Source organism: Oncorhynchus tshawytscha, linkage group LG12 (assembly GCF_018296145.1).
Source record: "Oncorhynchus tshawytscha isolate Ot180627B linkage group LG12, Otsh_v2.0, whole genome shotgun sequence".
NCBI lineage: Eukaryota > Metazoa > Chordata > Actinopteri > Salmoniformes > Salmonidae > Oncorhynchus > Oncorhynchus tshawytscha.
Window position 1 is genome coordinate 26,659,499 of NC_056440.1, and position 20,917 is coordinate 26,680,415.

Sequence of the window (20,917 nt, forward strand, 5' to 3'; positions counted from 1 at the left end):
CTACAGGGAAATAAAATTCTGCAACTTTAAATAGGATTTTCATAACGATTTGGAGTAGGCCTACACATTAGCAGTGTTTATTCAACCAATTATTTTCTGCCCTGTGGAGGTATCAAGAAACCATCACACAAAGCTGCACATGTGCTCTAAGTTCTTGCATCACACCCAGTTCTTGCTGGTATTATCACACCCAACACCATTAGTCTGTTTGATTAGGGTTAGTAGGCACAACTACCTTTGGTGCTGTGAACATGACCCATCATGGAAAGGTGTTCATGTCTTGCCAACAGTATCCACCTCTCCTCATTTTTGGGAAGCCAAGTGTGATGGTATTTTGTCCAGTTGCATTTCCTTTGCCCAGTTCTGTGGGTGTGCTCCCAAACCTGCTCTGAAGTTCCATCAGGAACTGGGAGGAGGACCTGACTGACCATGTCAGAACCAGGGTGAGATTGTTTGTGACAGACAGGACTGCACAGGCCTAGTAGAGATTTGAGACCAAGATGTCATGTGATGTGTGTTTGTCTGTCTGTAGATGTGACTCATTTGGGAAGTGGCCAGGAGCATGCACTGATCTGATGAGTACACCATTCAGCATGATTTCTGTGGCAGTGTATCCATCTGGTCAAAACTGGTTGTTTCATCATATCTATTGCCCACACTTTTTGTTTTGACTTTCTCATTTAGTGGATTTTGTCTTGGTGGATGTAAAACAACAAACTCTCACCTTAACCTAGGTCACACAGCACAGGAGTTTGTCTGCCTAAAGCCTGTCTTGATTTAAGTAGCTTCATAGGGTTTGGGGAGTGGACCTTCTCAAGTCTGGGAATTAAGTTGGATAATTACACGCATAGACAAATGTCCTCCTTTGAAACAGTTGACGTTTTGTTCTTATAGTTTAGGCTAGTCCTTGGTAAGGTTCTGTACCAGATCCTGACCTTCCAGAACAAGGTGAAAGAGTGAATGCTGCTGTACATCATCCTCATTTGACATTTAATGTGCAGTTTGAACATAGTTGAAATGTCTGGTCTTGTTCGTCCGAGCATAGATGGATACGGTGCCTTAGGAGAGTATTCAGACTTGACTTATTCCACATTTTGTTAGGTTACAGCCTTATTCTAAAATTGATTAAATAACAAAAAATTCTCAGCAATCTACACACAATCCCCAAATAATGACAAAGTGAAAACAGGTTGAATGGGAGAAACTTCCCAAATACAGGTGTAATAAGCTTGTAGCGTCATACCCAAGAAGACTCGCTGCTGTAATCGCTGCCAAAGGTGCTTCGAAGTACTGAGTAAAGGGTCTAAATACTTTGGTAAATGTGATATTTCAGTGTGTTTAAGAAATGCGCAAAACAAAAACAGTTTTTTCTTTGTCATTATGGGGTATTGTGTGTAGATTGACGAGCGGAGAAAACAACTTAATCCATTTTAGACTAAGGCTGTAACGAAACAAAATGTAGAAAAAGTTGAGGGGTCTGAATACTTTCCGAATGCACTGTAGATGGGGAAATAAGTGGCTCAGTTCCAGTGGATTGTCTTGTTGCACTGGCTCTGTCTGTATTTTGCAGGATAGTCTTTTTGGCCCTTGAGCGCATAGTCCCAAGTTTGAAAACAATACAACATTCCATTGAACTGTGCTGCTGACATTGTGCGCTCGTGGTATTTTACAAAGAGCAGAGCACAGACCACATGGTCACCCAGGAACAGAGAATGGTGAAAAAACAGCACCTTATCTCATTGTTGAGAAAAGCAGTGGAATGTAGCTGGAATTTGATTACAATGGTACACTGTGGATTTGGTTACGGGAAGAGGATTTAGGTGGCGTCTCTCTATGCGTTCTGAGTGACAAAAGGCAAAGTCTGCCAGTGCATCGAGAGCATTGAGGCGACAGTACAGAAAGAAAAGCCTTGGGACAACATAATGCCAGACACTGGGGTGCGGGGCTCCACTTCACTCCAGAGTGGTCATTTGTGTTGATGGGCTATGTGGTTAATCAGTGCCAAGTTTTTTTTTTTGTTGTTGTTGAATTTTTACCCCCTTTTTCTCCCCAACTTCGTATTATCCAATTATTAGTAGTTACTATCTTGTCTCATTGCTACAACTCCCGTACGGGATTGGTAGAGACGAAGGTCATGCGTCCTCCGAAACACAAACCAACCAAGCCCGGCCCGCCACAGGAGACGCTGGTGCGCGATGAGACAACCCGGACGACGCTAGGCCAATTGTGCGTCACCCCACGGACCTCCCGGTCGCGGCCGGCTGCGACAGAGCCTGGGCGCGAACCCAGAGTCTCTGGTGGCACAGCTAGCGCTGCGATGCAGTGCCCTAGACCACTTGCACCACCTGGGATGCCCTAATCAGTGCCAAGTTATGTAGGGCTACTTCATGTGCACACCGACTAGAGTTGAATATTTTATAAATGTCCATCCTGAGAAAAAATAACTTTTCTCCTAGGCAACCTGGTATTTCCCTTCCAAACCAAAAGTGTCATTTATAAAGCATATAAATGTGTCTAGATTTGATTAGAGCTTTGATCAGAATGGAAATTCAAGCTGATGCTACCTGAGCCTGATGACTTTCATTAAACTAGAGATCTGTTTTTTGCAAGAGCTGCGTCTCAATATCCAATATCGCCCATCTGCATCTGCGATGGAAGGTGGCAGAGCTAGAGCGGTGTTTGTCAGACCATGAGACATCCTGAAAATCGGTCTTCTCACAAAATAAATTGTGTAGCGACCGAACAGTTTGGCCTATCAAAAATAGTATGACCACTGCAATGAAAAATGACTCTCACGAACAAGATGGTGTTCTGTTTTGCTCTAGGATGCTCACAAGACTCGTCTGAAGTTGGTACAGCCTCTTATGTCTGTTGCGCCCGAACGGTTGGGGCTACACTAATATCTGTGGAAAGCTGAGACTCATGAACACGATGGTATTCTTCGTTGTGCTCTGGGACAGGGTATCCCAAACTCGGTCCTGGAGCCCCCCCCAGTGCACGTTTTGTTTTTTGCCCTATTACTACACAGCTGATTTAAAATAATAAAAGCATGATGATGAGTTGGCTATTTGAATCAGCTGTGTAGTGCTAGGGCAAAAACCAAAACGTATACCCAGGGGGGGCTCCAGGACCGAGTTTGGGAAACCCTGCTCTAGGGCGCCCACAAGCCTCAAGACTTGTCTGAAAGTCCATGGTACTAGTTAAAATAATGGAAGTGTGGAGATAGTTTAGTGCCTAAAATAAGGCGGATAATGAAATGTAAAAAAAAAAAAAAAAATGGGTTCCTTTATCTTTTCTCTCTGATATAGAATAGACATTTCAGAACAAACTTCCTTTTTGATATTTTTTTGGGGACTCTTCCATGCAGGGAATCTGTTGTTCAATGTGTTTGTATTGGCTAATACCATATTCCTATTTTTTAATTTTTTATGTTAAAACAATTTTATACTTCAATGGATATTAAAAATCCAATGGATAAATAATCCTTGGTATTACTTTGTCTTAAAACAATTCCATTATAGTTTAGTAGATTTCCTAATTCTCTTTCCTTGGCTGACTTTACCTCTCCCCTTCTCCACATAATGTTTTGTCACTAGTTACCGCAGCCACATAGTCATAAACCTATTTATTTCCTAACTTATTTCTACATTTTATCTTCTTAAAATCAGTTTTTAAAACTAACCTTAACCACACTAATATTATGTCTAATCCTAAAAAAACCTAATCCTAAAAAGATCAAATTTATTTATTTAAGAATTGTTCAAATACAGCCAATTTTCACTTTGTGGCTGTGGTAACTAGTGGAAACTGTTTTGGGGGATTTCCTGGTCTTTGAGCTCCCTGCAGTGAGCTATGAATTTCAGTGCTTGACAACATCAGCATCTGTCTGGTTCCCTAGTAACCACTCTGTAGTGAGCGGATGGTTAAATATTTAAAGAAGTCAATTCAATTTGGATTGACATTGTTAATTTTTGCTTTGGTTGACCACCTGCCCATTCTTCATGTACAAGGATTAGCCCCTACATCCTTTTAAAAATTATTAGTGGCTTTCACAGGGACCAGGAGAGTGAGATACACGATAGGGCTTTCAAGCAGAGGAGATGCTGACCTGATCTGTCGGTGGGTGGGGGGAATGGGATCAGACAGGATACAGACCTTCCTCATCATTTTCCTGGCTCTGTCTGTGTACAATTTCCCTTTTCCTCAGGATGATTTCAGATTGATCAGTGAACTAACCTTTCCCCCTGAATGACACGGTCTATTTCCTTGTGTGTATTGTTTTGCAGTGATCCTTGTGGTGCATTGTCAGGGCGGGGCAGTATTATAGTGTGGCAGCCTTCTCATTGACAAATCAGTTTTGGCACTGATAGTTGTAGACAGAATGGGATGGTCATGCTGTAGTAGGCCTAATTGTGATGCATGAACATAACCATGTATAGTGTTAGATTGTCTTCAGCTGAAAGGGACATAAAAGAAGACGAGCTCTTGCTCTTCTTTTTTTTTTTACTAACTGCTTCCCAGCCTTATGTCAGAGCATAACAATGTGCCTTGGTTTAAGAAAAGGCAGCAGTCCCCACTCCCCAGCACTCAGCTTTGACTGTTTGGTGGAGAGGAGACCTCTAACCTTCTGTGCTCTCAAGGAAAGTGGGAATGGACTGAATTGTTCTGTTATCACTGATTACTTCACATGCTGTGCTCAGTCTCGCGCTCTCTTTCTGTCTCGTCATTCTCTTCACTGGTTGTGCAAAAATGCACTTAGTGCGACACTGACACAGGACAGGAGCTTATAGATAAGTGTTAAGCTCTTTACAGTTAGGGATATACACATTTATTAGAATATTCAAAAGTGCCTTAGACCACTGCGCCACTCAGGAGGTGAATATTCATTTTTGAGAAAAAATAAGGTATCATTTCATATTCGTTGTCTAAATTTAAATTAACATCTGTGGCATTGCTACATACAAGGATAAACCATGACATTAGAAATTGTAATAAAATATGTTTTATGACCGTTTCTATCGGTGTGCCCCATTTAAAAATAAATTTTATAAAGCCTAACAAGCTTACATGCTTGTTATTGTTGGTCAATCGAAGCTGCACTACCATGTGTAACAAGTGACTTGGTAGATTTAGAATCAATGCAAAATAGAATGACAATTACAGAATTAAGTTGGCTAAGTTAGGAGTAGGCTACAATGATCAACCAACAGGTAGGCTGTTTAATATGAATGGAGTTGTTGTAGATAAAGATGCTGGGAGTTCAGCAAAATAGCCTCAATTATCCTTGCTAGCTGGCTAACTAACTTAGCTGGCTAGTGTAGCTAGTGATTCATCGATTTGATGCAGTCAAGACTGACACTACCAGATGAGAGAACCTATCGCAGCAACAAGTTTGTGTAACTTGTTGGTTTGGGTACTTTTGCTCATTCACTCTCTCTCTGTTACACAGTCATGGTCAAAACATGTTAATATATCAGTAGCTAAGATGGAGAGGTCTGTCTGTTTATTTAACTAGGCAAGTCAGTTAAGAACAAATTGTAAGTTACTATGACGGCCTATCAAAAGGCAAAAGGCCTCCTGCGAGGGCTGGTATAAAAAAAAAAGGACGAACATTATTGTGCACAGATAACGGCACAAAGGGCAATAATGTAGAGGCAACAATACATCACACAAAGCAGCAACAACTGTCAGTACGAGTGTGCATGATTTTGAGTTGTTGAATGAAGAGATTGAGAACTGTCCAGTTTGAGTGTTTGTTGCTAGTTGCAGCGAACTGAAAAGACGAACAACCCAGGGATGTGTGTTTTGGGGACCTTTTAACAGAATGTGACTGGCAGAACAGGTGTTGTATGTGGAGAATGAGGGGTTCAGTAGGTATCTCAGATAGTGGGGAGTGAGGGTTTTATAAATAAGCATCAACCAGTGGGTCTTGCGACAGGTACACAGCGATGATCAGTTTCCAGAGGACTATAGAGTGCAGTGATGTGTCCTATAAGGAGCATTGGTGGCAAATCTGATGGCTGGATGTATGGGTAGGATGGTCATCTGAATCAGGGTTCTTTTGGCAGCTGGGGTGAAAGAGGAGTGATTTACAATAGAGGAAACCAAGTCTAGATGTAACTTTAGTCTGCAGCTTTGATATCTGCTGAGAGAAGGACCATGTACTGTCTAGCCATACTCCCAAGTACTTGTATGAGGTGACTACCTCAAGCTCTAAACCCTCGGAGGTAGTAAAAACACCTGTGGGGAGAGGGGCATTCTTCTTACCAAACCACAATACTTTTGTTTTTGAAGGTGTTCAGAACAAGGTTAAGGATAGAGAGAGCTTGTTGGATGCTAAGAAAGCTTTGTTATAGAGCATTTAACACCAAAACCAGGGGGGGCCAGCTGAGTATCACTGTATTATCCGCATATAATTGAATGAGAGCTTCCTACTGCCCGAGCTATGTTGTTGAGAAGAGCGTCGGACGTAGGATTTAGCCTAGGTGTACTCCTTTGGTGACAGGCAGGCAGTGGCTGAGAAAGCAACTTTTCTGACTTTATATTGGAGGTCAACCGATTATGATTTTTCAACGCCGATACCGATTTTATTGGAGGACCAAAAAAGCCGATACCGATTTAATCGGCCAATTTTGATTTATTTATTTGTAATATGACAATTACAACAATACTGAAAGAACACTTATTTTAACTTAATATAATAAAGCAATAAAATCAAGTTCGCCTCAAGTAAATAATGAAACATGTTCAATTTGGTTTAAATAATGCAAAAACAAAGTGTTTGAGAAGAAAGTAAAAGTGCTATGTAAGAAAGCTAACGTTTCAGTTCCTTGCTCAGAACATGAGAACATATGAAAGCTGGTGGTTCCTTTTAACATGAGTCTTCAATATTCCCAGGTAAGAAGTTTTAGGTTGTAGTTATTATAGGAATTATAGGACCATTTCCCTCTTACCATTTGTATTTCATTAATCTTTGACTATTGGATGTTCTTATAGGTACTTTAGTATTTCCAGTGTAACAGTATAGCTTCCGTCCCTCTCCTCGCTCCTCCCTGGGCTCGAACCAGCAACACAACGACAACAAGGGAAACAACCACCCCAAGGCTCAGAGCGAGTGAAGTTTGAAATGCTATTAGCGCGCGCTAACTAGCTAGCTATTCCACTTTGGTTACACCAGCCTCATCTCGGGAGTTGATAGGCTTGAAGTCATAAACAGCGCAATGCTTAACGCACAATGAAGAGCTGCTTGCAAAACGCACTAAAGTGCTGTTTGAATGAATGTTTACGCACCTGCTTCTGCCTACCACCGCTCAGTCAGATACTTGTATGCTCAGTCAGATTATATGCAATGCAGGACACGCTAGATAATATCTAGTAATAACTACACATGGTTGATGATAACTAGTGATTTGATTGATTGTTTTTTATAAGATAAGTTTAATGCTAGCTCGCAACTTACCTTGGCTTACTGCATTCGCGTAACAGACAGTCAGTCTCCTTGTGGAGTGCAACAAGAGAGAGGCAGGTCGTTATTGCATTGGACTTGTTAACTGTCAGGTTGGATCCCCGAGCTGACAAGGTGAAAATCTGTCGTTCTGCCCCTGAACAAGGCAGTTAATCCACCGTTCCTAGGCCGTCATTGAAAATAAGAATGTTTTCTTACCTTTATTTAACTAGGCAGTCAGTTATGTAAAATATATATATTTTTTTAAATCGGCAAATCGGCGCCCAAAAATAACGATTTCCGATTGTTATGAAAACTTGAAATCGGCCCTAATTAATCGGCCATTCCGATTAAGCGGTCAACCTCTACTTTATATACTGCACTCGTTGAGTGGTTGTTAGCAAATCAGGCCAAAGACCCCTCAGAGACACCAACACTACTTACCCGGCCCACAAGAATGGAATGGTCCACTGTGTCAATCTTTGGCCAAGTCAATAAAAATAGCAGCACAATATTGCTTAGGATCAAGGGCAATGGTGACATCATTGAGGACCTTTTAAGGTTCTAGTGACACATCCATAACCTGAGCAGAAACCAGATTGCATACCAGAGAATACAATAGACATCAAAAAGCCAGGCAGTTGATAACTTACAAGTTTTTACACCGCTTTTGATAAACAGGGCAAAATAGAAATTGCCCTATAACAGTTAGGATCAGCTTGATCTCCCCCTTTTTTAAATAAAGGACTGACCCAGATGAGTTTTTTTTGGGGTCAAGTTTAAGGAGCTCCTTTAGCACCTCGGACTCAGTGACTGCCTGCAGGCAGAAACTTTGTAGCGGGGCAGGGGGAAAATAGGGAGGAGCATCGGGGCTATTCACAATAGAAGGTGTGGGAGATGAGATGTTGGATGGGCAAGGAGGCATGGCTTAGTCAAATAGGAATCCTGACTTAGAGCTCAGCCATGTGCTTCTTGTCAGTAACAACCACATTAAGGGACATGGGAAGGTGTGAGGAGTGTTTATTCTCCAGGTCTTTAACTATTTTCCAGAACTTCTTGGTTAGACCCACAGAGGGAGAACTGCTCCTTAATGACCAATACATCTGGATTGAAGCTGTGAACCGACACATTCAATTTATCAATTTTAGGTAATAAGCTTCTCGTGTTAACGTGCAGAAAACCCAGGGTTTTACGAGAGCAGAAATCGGTAAAGTAACTAACTTTGGCCTATTGGATAGCCTGAGTGCACTTATTTCTCATTTGCCTGAACGAGAACCAGTCAGCCTGAGTGTGTGTGCCGAGCCAAATGGAATTCTTGAGGTGGAGTAACCGTGCCAGATCACGGTCAAACCAGGGGCTGAACCTGTTGTTAAATCTCATTTTCTTTATGGGGGCTGGTATGTTAACCTCTCTGGGATATTCGGGACGGTAGCGTCCCACCTCGCTAACCGCCAGTGAAAGTGCAGGGCGCCAAATTCAAAACAACAAAAATCTCATAATTAAAATTCCTCAAGCATACAAGTATTTTACACCATTTTAAAGATAAAATTCGCGTTAATCCAGCCACAGTGTCTGATTTCAAAAAGGCTTTACAGTAAAAGCACCGCAAACGATTATGTTGGGTCACAGAAAAACACAGCCATTTTTCCAGCCAAAGAGAGGAGTCACAAAAGGAGATAAATGTATCACTAACCTTTTCATCTTCATCAGATGACACTCATAGGACTTCATGTTACACAATACATGTATGTTTTGTTTGATAAAGTTCATATTTATATCCAAAAATCTCAGTAAACATTGGTGCGTTATGTTCAGTAGTTCCAAAACATCTGGTGATTTTGCAGAGAGCCACATCAATTTACAGAAATACTCATAATAAACATTGATAAAAGATGCAACTATTATAAACTTCTCCTTAATGCAACCGCTGTGTCAGATTTCAAAAAAACTTTACGGAAAAAGCATACCATGCAATAATCTGAGTACGGCGCTCAGAGACCAAAACAGCCAAAGAGATATCTGCCATGTTGTGGAGTAAACAGAAGTCAGAAATAGCATTAGAAATATTCACTTACCTTTAATCTTCATCAGAATGCACTCCCAGGAATCAGAGTTCCACAATAAATGTTTGATTTGTTCGATAAAGTTAATTTATGTCCTCATTCCTCCTTTTGTTAGGGCGTTTGGTAAACAAATCCAAACGTGCGTGCAAGTCCAGCCAAAAAGGTCGGACGAAAAGTCCAAACAGTTATATTACAGGTCGTAGAAACATGTCAAACTAAGTATAGAATCAATCTTTAGGATGTTTTTAACATAAATCTTCAATAATGTTCCAACTGGAGAATTCCTTTATCTGTAGAAAAGCAATGGAACGCAAGCTGACTTTCACATGACCGCGCGTCACGAGCTCTTGGCAATCTGCCAGACACCTGGCTCAATCCCCTCTCATTCGGCCCCACTTCACAGTAGAAGCATCAAACAAGGTTCTAAAGACAGTTGACTTCTAGTGGAAGCCTTAAGAAGTGCAAAATGACCCCACATACACTGTATATTGGAATGTCAATGAGTTGAAAAACTACAAACCTCAGATTTCCCACTTCCTGGTTGGATTTTTCTCAGGTTTTCGCCTGCCATATGAGTTCTGTTATACTCACAGACATCATTCAAACAGTTTTAGAAACTTCAGAGGTTTCTATCCAAATATATAAATTATATGCATATTCTAGCTTTTCTGGCTGAGTAGCAGGCAGTTTACTCTGGGCACCTTATTCATCCAAGCTACTCAATACTGCCCCCCAGTCACCAAGAAGTTAACAATACCGCTGAAAATATCAAATAATAAGGACCAAGCGTCTTCGACAGAGGAGAGTTCATGAAGGTTTGCTCATTAAAGTTTTTTTAGCAAGCGTCTAAGACAAATCGGGACACGTCGTTTCACTGAGCAGCCATTACGAACACAGGCTTTATTATTATACCTTTATTTCAACAAGGAACACAGACTGAGACCAAGGTCTCTTTTACAGCTGGGCCCTGCGTATACATGTTAGGTACAACGATTAAAAAACTAAACAAGACAAACACAACGATCACAGATAACACACATAAAATACAGCAACAGATTACATTTACACACAGGTTATTGTAGTAACAGCACAAGAACTTGCATTACCCAAAACAGTTACAAGCAATATAAAAATGCTCCAATAAATATTTAAAATGAGCAAGGAGGACAAGAGTCTCAAGTTTAGTCTGCAGGCTATTCCATAGGCAAGGAGCGTAACAGGAAAAGGCAGCCATACCCAACTCTGTGGAAATCGCATGGGCCTCACGTGTAATCCATGCTTGAGACCTGGTTTTAGGAATTCTAATTCTAATATTGATGAGTTATGATAAATAAAAAGGTAGCTTTTTCAGAAGTGCTTTATAGACAAACATGAGAGCATGTTGTTCTTGTCTAACGGACAGCGAAGTCCAACCCACATATTAATATAAAACACAGTGGTGAGTGGTGAGCTAGCACCCGTAATAAACCTAAGTGCGCAATTATAAGTAGCATCCAGCGATTTTAAGTGTTGATGCCGTAGCATTCATGTAAATAATTTCCCCATAATATATAAAACATAAGTAGCTTGCACAATTTGTCTTCTATTTGTAGATGACAAACGTCCTGTTTCTATAGAGGAAGCCTAGCTTGATTTTTAGCCGTTTACAAAGTTCGTCAATATGCATTTTAAAAGACAGTTTATCATCCAACCATATCCCTAAGTATTTATATGCAGAGACCTGATTCATTTGAGAACCATCTAAGCTCGTAAGTGCAAGTGTATTTTCAACCAACTTTTTGAACCTATTAAAAATCATAATGATTTCTTTGCATTTTAAACAAGTCTCAGCTGTATAAAATATCCTTGCAATATCTTAAAATCTGTCTCCAATAGTGATAATGCTTGGTCAGCTGTTGAAGCGATCGAGTACATGAGTGTTATCAGCATATAAATGATTTTGACACTTCTCATCACCAATATTGTTTATGTAGAGAGTGAACAGTAATGGACCAAGTATAGAACCTTGTGGGACCCCTTTAACCAACTCCAATGGCTCAGAGTCGACGGCATCCAGTCAATCAGCCTGACTTCAGGGAGTTTTCCAGAATACTCTAGAAGTTTAGCCAAACAGGAGAGCTTAGAGATGGGCCGATAATTATCCAATTCACTACCATCACCTCCCTTGAGGAGTGGTAAAACAAAAGCTGTTTTCTAAGATTTAGGAATCTTTCCTACGACATATGTTTGATTAAAAATATGCGTCACTACACCAGCAATAATAGGTGCCGCACACTTAAATATGGATCCAGATAGTGCAAAAAAAGACATCTTCTGTGACTTTTTGAAAATTAAAAACCAGCTTACTGTTTTCCACATAAACTGAAGGCCAAGGGACTGAAACAATATACCGGTCATCTAGAAAAATAAGTAAATTAATAAGCATCACAAAGTTCTTTAGATCAGGGAAGTCGGAGTTTGAGAATGAGTTGATCACCAAATTCTGTCCATGAAGAAAAACAACAGGCATCCAATCCCAGTACTTTCAGCTATTCTTTTGAAGTACTTTCAGTTGCTTTGTTTATCAGCTATGAAGATAAAAATAGGCTGTAAAAGGGTGATCACTAAGGTTATTACAGAAAACACCATACCTATCAGGATTATTTGTGAGAAACATCAAGAGTAGCCTTTTCTGCGTGTTTGGAGTCATACCTTGAGGAATTGGTCATCATCTGAGAGATTTAGAGTCTCAATGCTTTAGGATTTGGTCAGGTGGTTTGAGCATGTCCCAGTTTAGGTCACCTAGCAGGACAAATTCAGACTTGGTGTTTTATTTTATTTTTATTTCACCTTTATTTAGCCAGGTAGGCAAGTTGAGAACAAGTTCTCATTTACAACTGTGACCTGGCCAAGAATAAAGCAAAGCAGTTCAACACATACAACAACAGAGATTTACACATGGAATAAACAAAACATACAGTCAATAATACAGTTGAAGAAAATCTATATACAGTGTGTGCAAATGAGGTAAGGCAATAAATAGGCCATGGTGGCAAAGTAATTACAGTATATCAATTAGACACTAGATTGATTGATGTGCAGAAGATGAATGTGCAAGTAGAGACACGGGTGCAAAGGAGCAAGATAAATAAATACAGTATGGGGATGAGGTAGTTGGATGGGCTATTTATAGATGGGCTATTTACAGATGGGCTATGTGTAGTGATCTGTGAGCTGGTCAGACATCTGGTGCTTAAAGCTAGTGAGGGAGGTAATAGTCTCCAGCTTCAGTGATACAGTGCAAGGGGCCAGGAGAGAGCTTAGGGCAGGTAGGGTACAGGCCGGTGCTGATGGAGGACGATGGCACCCAGCAACAGTCAACAAAGAGCTATTTGAAAGTTTAATGCTTAAAACCAGAAAATCAAATTGTTTAGGGTCAGACTTGGTGGAGACAACCGAGCACTGAAGGTGATCCTTGGTAAAGATTGCCACTTCCCCACCGTTTGGAAGATCTGTCTTGCTGAAAAAGGTTAACATCCGTGTTCAAAGCACTCTTCCTTAACCACATCTCAGTAATGACCAACACATCTGGTTGGTCATGCCCCCTGTCACTCAAGGCGCGCATTTGATGTTACTCAACCACGAGACACTTGTGTTCAGTCTGCATGGTCAATGCAGCACATGCAGCAATACTGTTTTCACTTTGCTTCTTAATATAAATCCACTAGCGTTCAATAATGACACTATTAGTTTGTTTCTTACATCAGCAAACAGCTAGTTTGTCTTTTCTTTGCAAGTTGCCCTACATCTTGAGATGCTAATTGTTAGCCACTAATGCTAATAGCTAGCTAGCTAATAAATGTACTGAGCAAACGTAGCTAGTTTTAACAGCCTGATAATACCAGTGATGGCGTCGACCTCAATCAGCATGTTTGTGCAACAGTATCTTCTAAATCAAAGAGGAATATGCAAAGCAATAATGTTAGATACATGAAGTAGCTAAGAGAGAACATGCAATGTAGCCAAATCTTATAGGGTCTCCTAGGAAACAAGTATCAACAATTTAGTTCCTACCTTGTCACTAACTCCTCCCTGGCATTTTAATTTGTCATCTCAAACACCACTGTATTCAAAGTGCCCACTTATATACTAACTTCTATTTCCATGATTCCAACAGGTTTGCTCAAATTTTCAGGGAAGTCAGGAACCAATATACTCAGTCATTTAGGAAAGCTAAGGCTAGCTTTTTCAAACAAACTTGATTCCTGGAGCACTAATTTCAAAAAGTTTTGGGACACTAAAGTCCCAAAGAACACCTCCTACCAGCTGCGGACTGCACAGAGGATGGGCAACACTGTCACCACTGATAAATCTACGATAATTTATAAGCATTTTTCCACGGCTACTCTTACCCCGGTGAACATCTCAGCACCCCCTGCAGCAACTTGCCTAACCCCCCCTGCTTCTCCTTCCCCCAAATCTACACAGCTGATGTTCTGAAATAACTGAATCACTACAAATCAGCTGGACTAGATAATCTGGAACCTCTCTTTCAAAAATGATCTGCCAAAATTGTTGCAACCCCTATTACTAGCCTATTCAACCTCTTTCGTATCATCTGAGATCCCCAAAGATTGGAAAGCTGCCGCGGTCATCCCCCTCTTCAAAGGGGGAGACACTCTAGACCCAAACTTTTATAAACCTATTTAAAACAGATCACCGACCATTTCGAATCCCTCCGTACCTTCACTATGCAATCTGGTTTCCGAGCTGGTCATGGGTACACCGCAGCCACGATCCACGTCCTGAGCGATATCATAACCACCATTGATAGAAGACAATACTATGCAGCCGTCTTCATCGACCTGGCCAAGGCTTTTGGCTCTGTCAATCACCGTATTCTTATTGGCAGACTCGATAGCCTTAGCTTCTCAAATGACTGCTTCGCCTGGTTCACCAACTACTTCTCTGATAGAGTTCAGTGTGTCAAATCGAAGGGCCTGTTCTCCGGACCCCTGGCGGTCTCTATGGGGGTGCCACAGGGCTCAACTCTCGGGCCGACTCTTCTCTGTGTATATATCCAATGTCGCTCTTGCTGCTGGTGATTCTCTGATCCACCTCTACGCAGACAACACCATTCTGTATACATCTGACCCTTTTCACTGTGCTAACAAACCTCCCAAAGAGCTTCAATGCCATACAACTCCTTCCGTGGCCTCCAACTGCTTTTAAATGCTAGTAAAACTAAGTGCATGCTCTTCAACCGATCGCTGCCCGCACCCTCCCGCCCGACTAGCATCACTACTCTGGAAGGTTCTGACCTAGAATATGTGGACAACTACAAATACCTAGGTGTCTGGTTAGACTGTGAACTCTCATTCCAGACTAACATTAAGCATCTCCAATCCAAAATTAAATCTAGAATCGACTTCCTATTTCACAACAAAGCTTCCTTCACCAATGCTGCCAAACACCCTTGTAAAACTGACTACCCTAATGATCCTTGACTTCGGCGATGTCATTTACAAAATAGCCCCCACACTCTACTTAGACTTCATCCAGTTTGCTATCACAGTGCCATCCGTTTTGTCACCATAGCCCCATATACTACCCACCACTGCGACCGGTATGCTCTCGTTGGCCCTGCCTTCTCAGTTCACTGGTCACCATAACACCCACCCGTAGCACGCGCTCCAGCAGGTATATTTCACTGGTCATCCCCAAAGCCAACACTTCCTTTGGCAGCCTTTCATTCGAGTTCTCTGCTGCCAATGACTGGAACAAATTGCAAAAATCACTGAAGCTAGAGTCTCATCTTCCCCTCTAACGTTAAGCATCAGCTATCAGAGCAGCTTACCGATCACTGTACCTGTACTCAGCTAATCTGTAAATAGCACACCCAACTACCTCATTGCCATATTATTACTAGTGTTCCATTTTTATTAAAGTGGTCAGTGATTCCAAGTCTATGTATATAGGGCAGCAGCCTCTAATGTGCTAGTGATGGCTATTTAATAGTCTGATTGCCTTGAGAGAGAAGTTGTTTTTCAGTATCTGTCCCAGCTTTGAGGCACATATACTGACCTCGCCTTCTGGATGATAGCAGGGTGAACAGGCAGTGGCTCGGGTGGTTGTTGTCCTTGATCTTTTTGATCTTCCTGTGACATTGGGTGGTGTAGGTCTCCTAGAGGGCAGGTAGTTTGCCCCCGGTGATGTGTTGTGCAGACAGCACCACCCTCTGCAGAGCCCTGCGATTGTGGGCGGTGCAGTTGCCGTACCAGGCGGTGATGCAGACCGACAGGATGCTCTCAATTGTGCATCTGTAAAAGTTTGTCAGGGTTTTAGGTGACGAGCCAAATTTCTTCAGCCTCCTGAGGTTGAAGAGGTGCTGTTGTGCCTTCACCACACTGTCTGTGTGGGTCGACCGTTTCAGTTTGTCATTGATGTGTACATTGAGGATTTGGAAGCGTTCTATCTTCTCCACTACAGTCCTGTGGATAGGGGGATGCTCCCTCTGCCGTTTCCTTAAGTCTACTGTGTTTTGTTGACGTTGGATGAGAGGTTATTTTCCTGGCACCATACTTCCAGAGCCCTCACCACCTCCCTATAGGATGTTTTTTCGTTGTTGGTAATCAAGCCCACTACTGTTGTGTCGACTGCAAACTTGATGATTGAGTTGGAGGCGTGCGTGGCCACGCAGTTATGGGTGAAATGGGAGTACAGGAGGGGGCTGAGCATGCATCCTTGTGGGGCCCCAGTGTTGAGGATCAGCAAAGTGGTGTTTCCTACCTTCACAGCCTGAGCGCGGCCTGTCAGGAAGTCTAGGACGGTGTTGCACAGGACTGTGTTAAGACCCAGGGCCTCGAGCTTAATGATGCGTTTGGAGGGTACTATGGTTTTGAATGCTGAGCTATTGTCAATGACCAGCGTTCTTACATCTTGAAGAATGTGGTGACTGTAGACTGGGTTAGGGAGAGATTAAATATGTCTGTAAACACTCCAGCCGGCTGGTCTGCGCATGCTCTGAGGTCACACGTACACGGATTTTGTATTGTAGCTATGTGGTGGAGTAGGGGCCTGAGGTCAGTGTGTTGTGAAATCTGAATGTATAAAAAATAATAATAATTGTGTAACTGCCGGACCCCAGTAAGAGTAGCTGCTGGGATCCATAATAAATACAAAAAGGGGCATGTTTTCATGAGCTTGGGTCCCAGGAAAGCACTTTCTTATTTGGGTCTCAGGCTGTAAAAGTTTATGAACCCCTGGTCTAAATAATCCATATGTTCTTCTGAAATATGAACACAGAAATAATGGACATTTTTTACTTTTATTATGGTTGTATTTGACACAATTACAATCTTGGTCTTGAATCTGTCTCACTTTAGGTGGTCTTGAACACAACACTGAAACGATCTACACTCATCTGTCCAGCCATGGAATTTAAACTTGATCTCCATTGTAAAAAGCATGTCGACATTATCTTCAACATTTGCAATATTGAAATTCGATCTCCATAGTGCCAGGATTCGGGACGAGACAGACGGCCAGCTTTTCTCAGTCAGTCGAAATCATGGATGGGCATCATTTTTATGGATACACACACAAAGAAATATCAATAGAAAACATGTGAAACGAAATACAGCTAGTATGCAGTCTTTTCAACTTCAGTCTGAAGTGATTGAGTTAGCTGTGTAGTTGGCTAGTTAGCAAGGTGGGAAGAGCCTCAGTAGCAGATTGATCGCAAGTCGCTTGCCAAACAATTCTGAAAGTACATGCAATTTCCACGTGTTCCACTGCAAATTGTCATCTCGCAAGTAAGCTCCCACAATTTTGTCCCCGTCTGTCTGTGTGGTGCACGTGTTGGTCTATCACTCTGTGTCTAGCCAGTTGATGTGATAAGTCTTGTGGGTTGACAGAGATTCGCTACCCAAAATTCTCAATTAAATGTTAACTGCAAAGTAGGCACACCGGGTGGAAGTATATCAAAAAAATGTTGTAGCTCGTGATGTTTACATTTTTTTTATAAGTAGCTCTCATGCTTTGCCACAGCAACCTGCATTGTTCTAGAACTGTCAACCAGTGCTTGGGTAGTGGTTTTGCTTTACATTGCAGTCAATACGAATAGAACTAATGACCAGCAAGTGCTTAACATTGCGTATTATTGCTTAAGTAGAGGATAGGAAAGCCAGGCTACAGTGCGCCGCCATGCAAGACTCTCTGACCGAGCTCTTACAGAACTCCCTCACCAACTGACCCCAGCTATCACTGTTGTATACCAAAGTTGTCAAACCCCACCTGTCTTCCAGTCAACTTTTTCATATTCATTGCCTTTGAATCATACAGTATGTTTCGTATGTGGGTTTTCTATGCACTAGCTGAACATTTAAAAACGTTTAAAGTTGTATGGACCAGATTCAGCAAGCAGAACTGCATGATCTTCTTACACTTGCCAGAGTATCCTAATTTGGCCTAGCCTAACATCTTTTCTGTTCTCAGAAGTTCTCACAGAGCTTTGCTTCTTGATTGGCAGCTAAAGACTGGCTTAGTTCTGAACACTGCATGGCCCCTCTCTGACGCTGTAATGCTTACAAATTCTTCAGTCACATTTAGCACACATTATGAGCCATTTTTCACACCACTAATCTCTTCATATTAGTCCTTGTAGAGCTACGGTACAGTGACTGCTACACTATGTCACACTACTGTACTGCCAGTCCTGCTCTGTCCTCCGAGCAGTAGCCTGATATCGCCCCTTCAATGTTTATTTTCTTGTATGTGTGGAAACTTTTTGGATAATGGCATATTCCCTTTTATTGTTTATAGAAATGTGATATCTGTGTGTGATTCATGGCATGAAATTGGGCATTCCACTCTACTGGTTCAATTGATCTGTGAGCAGCTTGTCTTCAAATACTGCTCATGGACATGAGGCCTAATTAACTGTCCTGTGGTCATGACAAACACCTCTCATAAATGCTTGACGTTTTTAAACATTCCGTGGCTGGTATTTTACTGATGTTGCTAAGCAGCATCTGTGTTTGCAAACATGGCCTAGAGATCTTACTGCGATCCAGTCTCAACTTCAGGCATGGGTGACTCATGGATTAGGCTACAGCAGACCACTGGTGCATTTGGGAACACAGAGCTTTTCCACCATCTCTCTGTCCAGCTGTCTGTCAGATGTCCCAGCCTCACCTAACTCGCAGCATATTTGCCAGGATCTGCAGCCGTGACCCTGCGTTGACCTCTGATGCAGGACCGTAGCACGTAGCAGGATGTCCCAACATGCATTGCTCCCCGCCAGGGATGGAGAATGCTCATTATGCATTCTGGTCAGGCAGACACGAGTGGTGACCAAACTGAAGCAGCAGGATATTTGTCTGACTCGGAGGGAAGCCCAGGGTCTAATGGGTGGGACAGCCATACAGGCAGGGCCTGTGATGAGCAGGCCAAGCCATGAGTGTCTGGCTGGGGCTGCTCTGCTGGCAAAGGTCCTGTCACTACAGGAACAAACGGCTCATTATCCATGCATAGTTTCATTCTACTCCACCATCTGTGTATGATGTGTAGTAGACCTGGGAAGTTTTCTGTTTGCTGCAGATGGATCACTCGGACAGAGGGGAACCCTGTTGACCTTGTTATTTATTAAACCGTACGTCAGCCGAAATGGAACAGGTATCACATGTACCCCCCCCTCAGCATCTATGCACTAATGAGACTGATTGGCTTTCTGTGATAATTAGCCATGGGCCTGCACACACTCAGGGGACCAATCAGGCTCCACTGTTCTGACTGAGCTAGGACCCTGGTGAGTTCTGCTGTTCACAATAGACCACAAGTCAATGATTGCCTCCCCCATTCTGTAGAGTTGGCTCCCTCCAGATAAGAGACCATATGGTGCCATCAGACACCCAGTAGGGAGAGACTGGCTTTAATTGAACATTTGGAGTGGTCCTCAATTAGCTTGTCATCCACTTGAGGACTGTCTGATAGCCAGTGTCTAAATACACACACATACACCAGTTCCTTCCCATTTAACATGGGCACCATGACTTTGTTCCTGACGTAAGCTGTTTTATGCATCTTTGCACCATAGAGAACTAAAATGTCTGGCATTTCTACATGTCTTCCAGTATCATGCCTTTTTAAGAGTCTTATAACTGGAGTTGGCACGTGCTCTCAGTATGGAATATGCAGGTTCAGGCAGCTTGATGGAAACTCGTACAGGTTATAGCAATGTTCTGTACTGGGCTGCTCTAAAGCCAGCTGTTTCCACTCTGTTCCCTCAGCCTTGGCATAATGAGGACATACAAGACTGGGGTCACATTTAGCCCTTTTCACACAGCTGAGGTGAAACGAGCAGTAGGCCTACTGTGCTAGCACAGTACGGTTTAGGTCGACATGATGGTGCGAAACACTGCGCACTGTGCCCCTAAAGCTGATTGGCATTAGCCAACCTTCAGACCACACAAACTGATCTAGACCAAGAGGGCTCAAACTGCACAGGCTGACATGCCAAAACATCAAATGATTAAGGCCATTTTATGCAATGTTTCTATTTACAAATGTCCAAATGCCATGGCAATTCCCCACAGCTCCCAGCTGGTTGAAGGCCTAATCTGTCCTGTGTCACTCACTGTAGTGGGTTTATACTTTTTGCAGGACAATACGCTAGATTGTTAAAATGACGTGGGTTTTTCTCTCTCCATCTACATCAGTTTATGAACCAGCAGCACACAATGATGTTGTGCGGAAAAGCCATAGAGGACCATGGAAGACACCCTGTGTGGCTTTAAGTGTTGTTAGGTGGCCATATTGGCCCATACAGCTGTTATGACACATTTTCAGAGCTTTGTGTGGAAAAATCTGAGTAAGCCTCATGTTAATCAAAAAGGATCAACTTTTTTTTTTTCTTATCGCATGTATGTCTTAGCTCAGTCTCTCAGAACATATTTTCTAATGGGGGTTAGTTTTCTGTTAACCCACTGTTCCATAGAAGGGTGGCCTTGGCTGAGCCTGAAGCATGACAACAGAGGTAATGAAGAGGTCAACAGGAGAAGGTGTCTGTTTGGGTTGGTTTGGACCCGGTGGACAAGGCATGTGGCCTCCCAGAGGAAATGGTGGTTGATTTGTAAGTGACTACAGAGCTGCCTGCCATTACAGAGAAGCACTGTGGTAGATCCCCAGTGGGAGGGTGGGCAGACTGGGTCTTGGGGGCTTTCATTTCCTAAAACAAAGTCATCCTTGTTGAGTATTTTTGACGAATCAGCCCTCACACTGAGGAAGAACAATTTCCCGTTTTCTTCTGTTTGTGTTGGTTTGAGAAACAAGCAGATTGGAGTATGAAGATCATAGGTTAGAAGGTGAGGGTCGGCATCAAATTGTATTTGTCACACACGTGTTTAGCAGATGTTATTGCGGGTGTAGCGAA

The 20,917-nt window shown here is 42.3% G+C and overlaps 2 protein-coding genes across 4 annotated transcripts in view; both read left to right on the forward strand.

Moving 5' to 3' along the window:
* The window catches only part of si:ch211-108c6.2 (uncharacterized protein LOC559375 homolog), a 31,011-nt gene extending 30,051 nt beyond the window's left edge, over nt 1-960 (forward strand). Inside the window, exon 4 of the mRNA XM_024440568.1 lies at nt 895-960. Coding sequence (XP_024296336.1) covers nt 895-960 — 66 coding nt within the window. The remainder of the gene's footprint in view (nt 1-894) is intronic.
* The window catches only part of coro1ca (coronin, actin binding protein, 1Ca), a 58,583-nt gene that overhangs the window by 1,741 nt on the left and 35,925 nt on the right, over nt 1-20,917 (forward strand). The window lies entirely within an intron of this gene.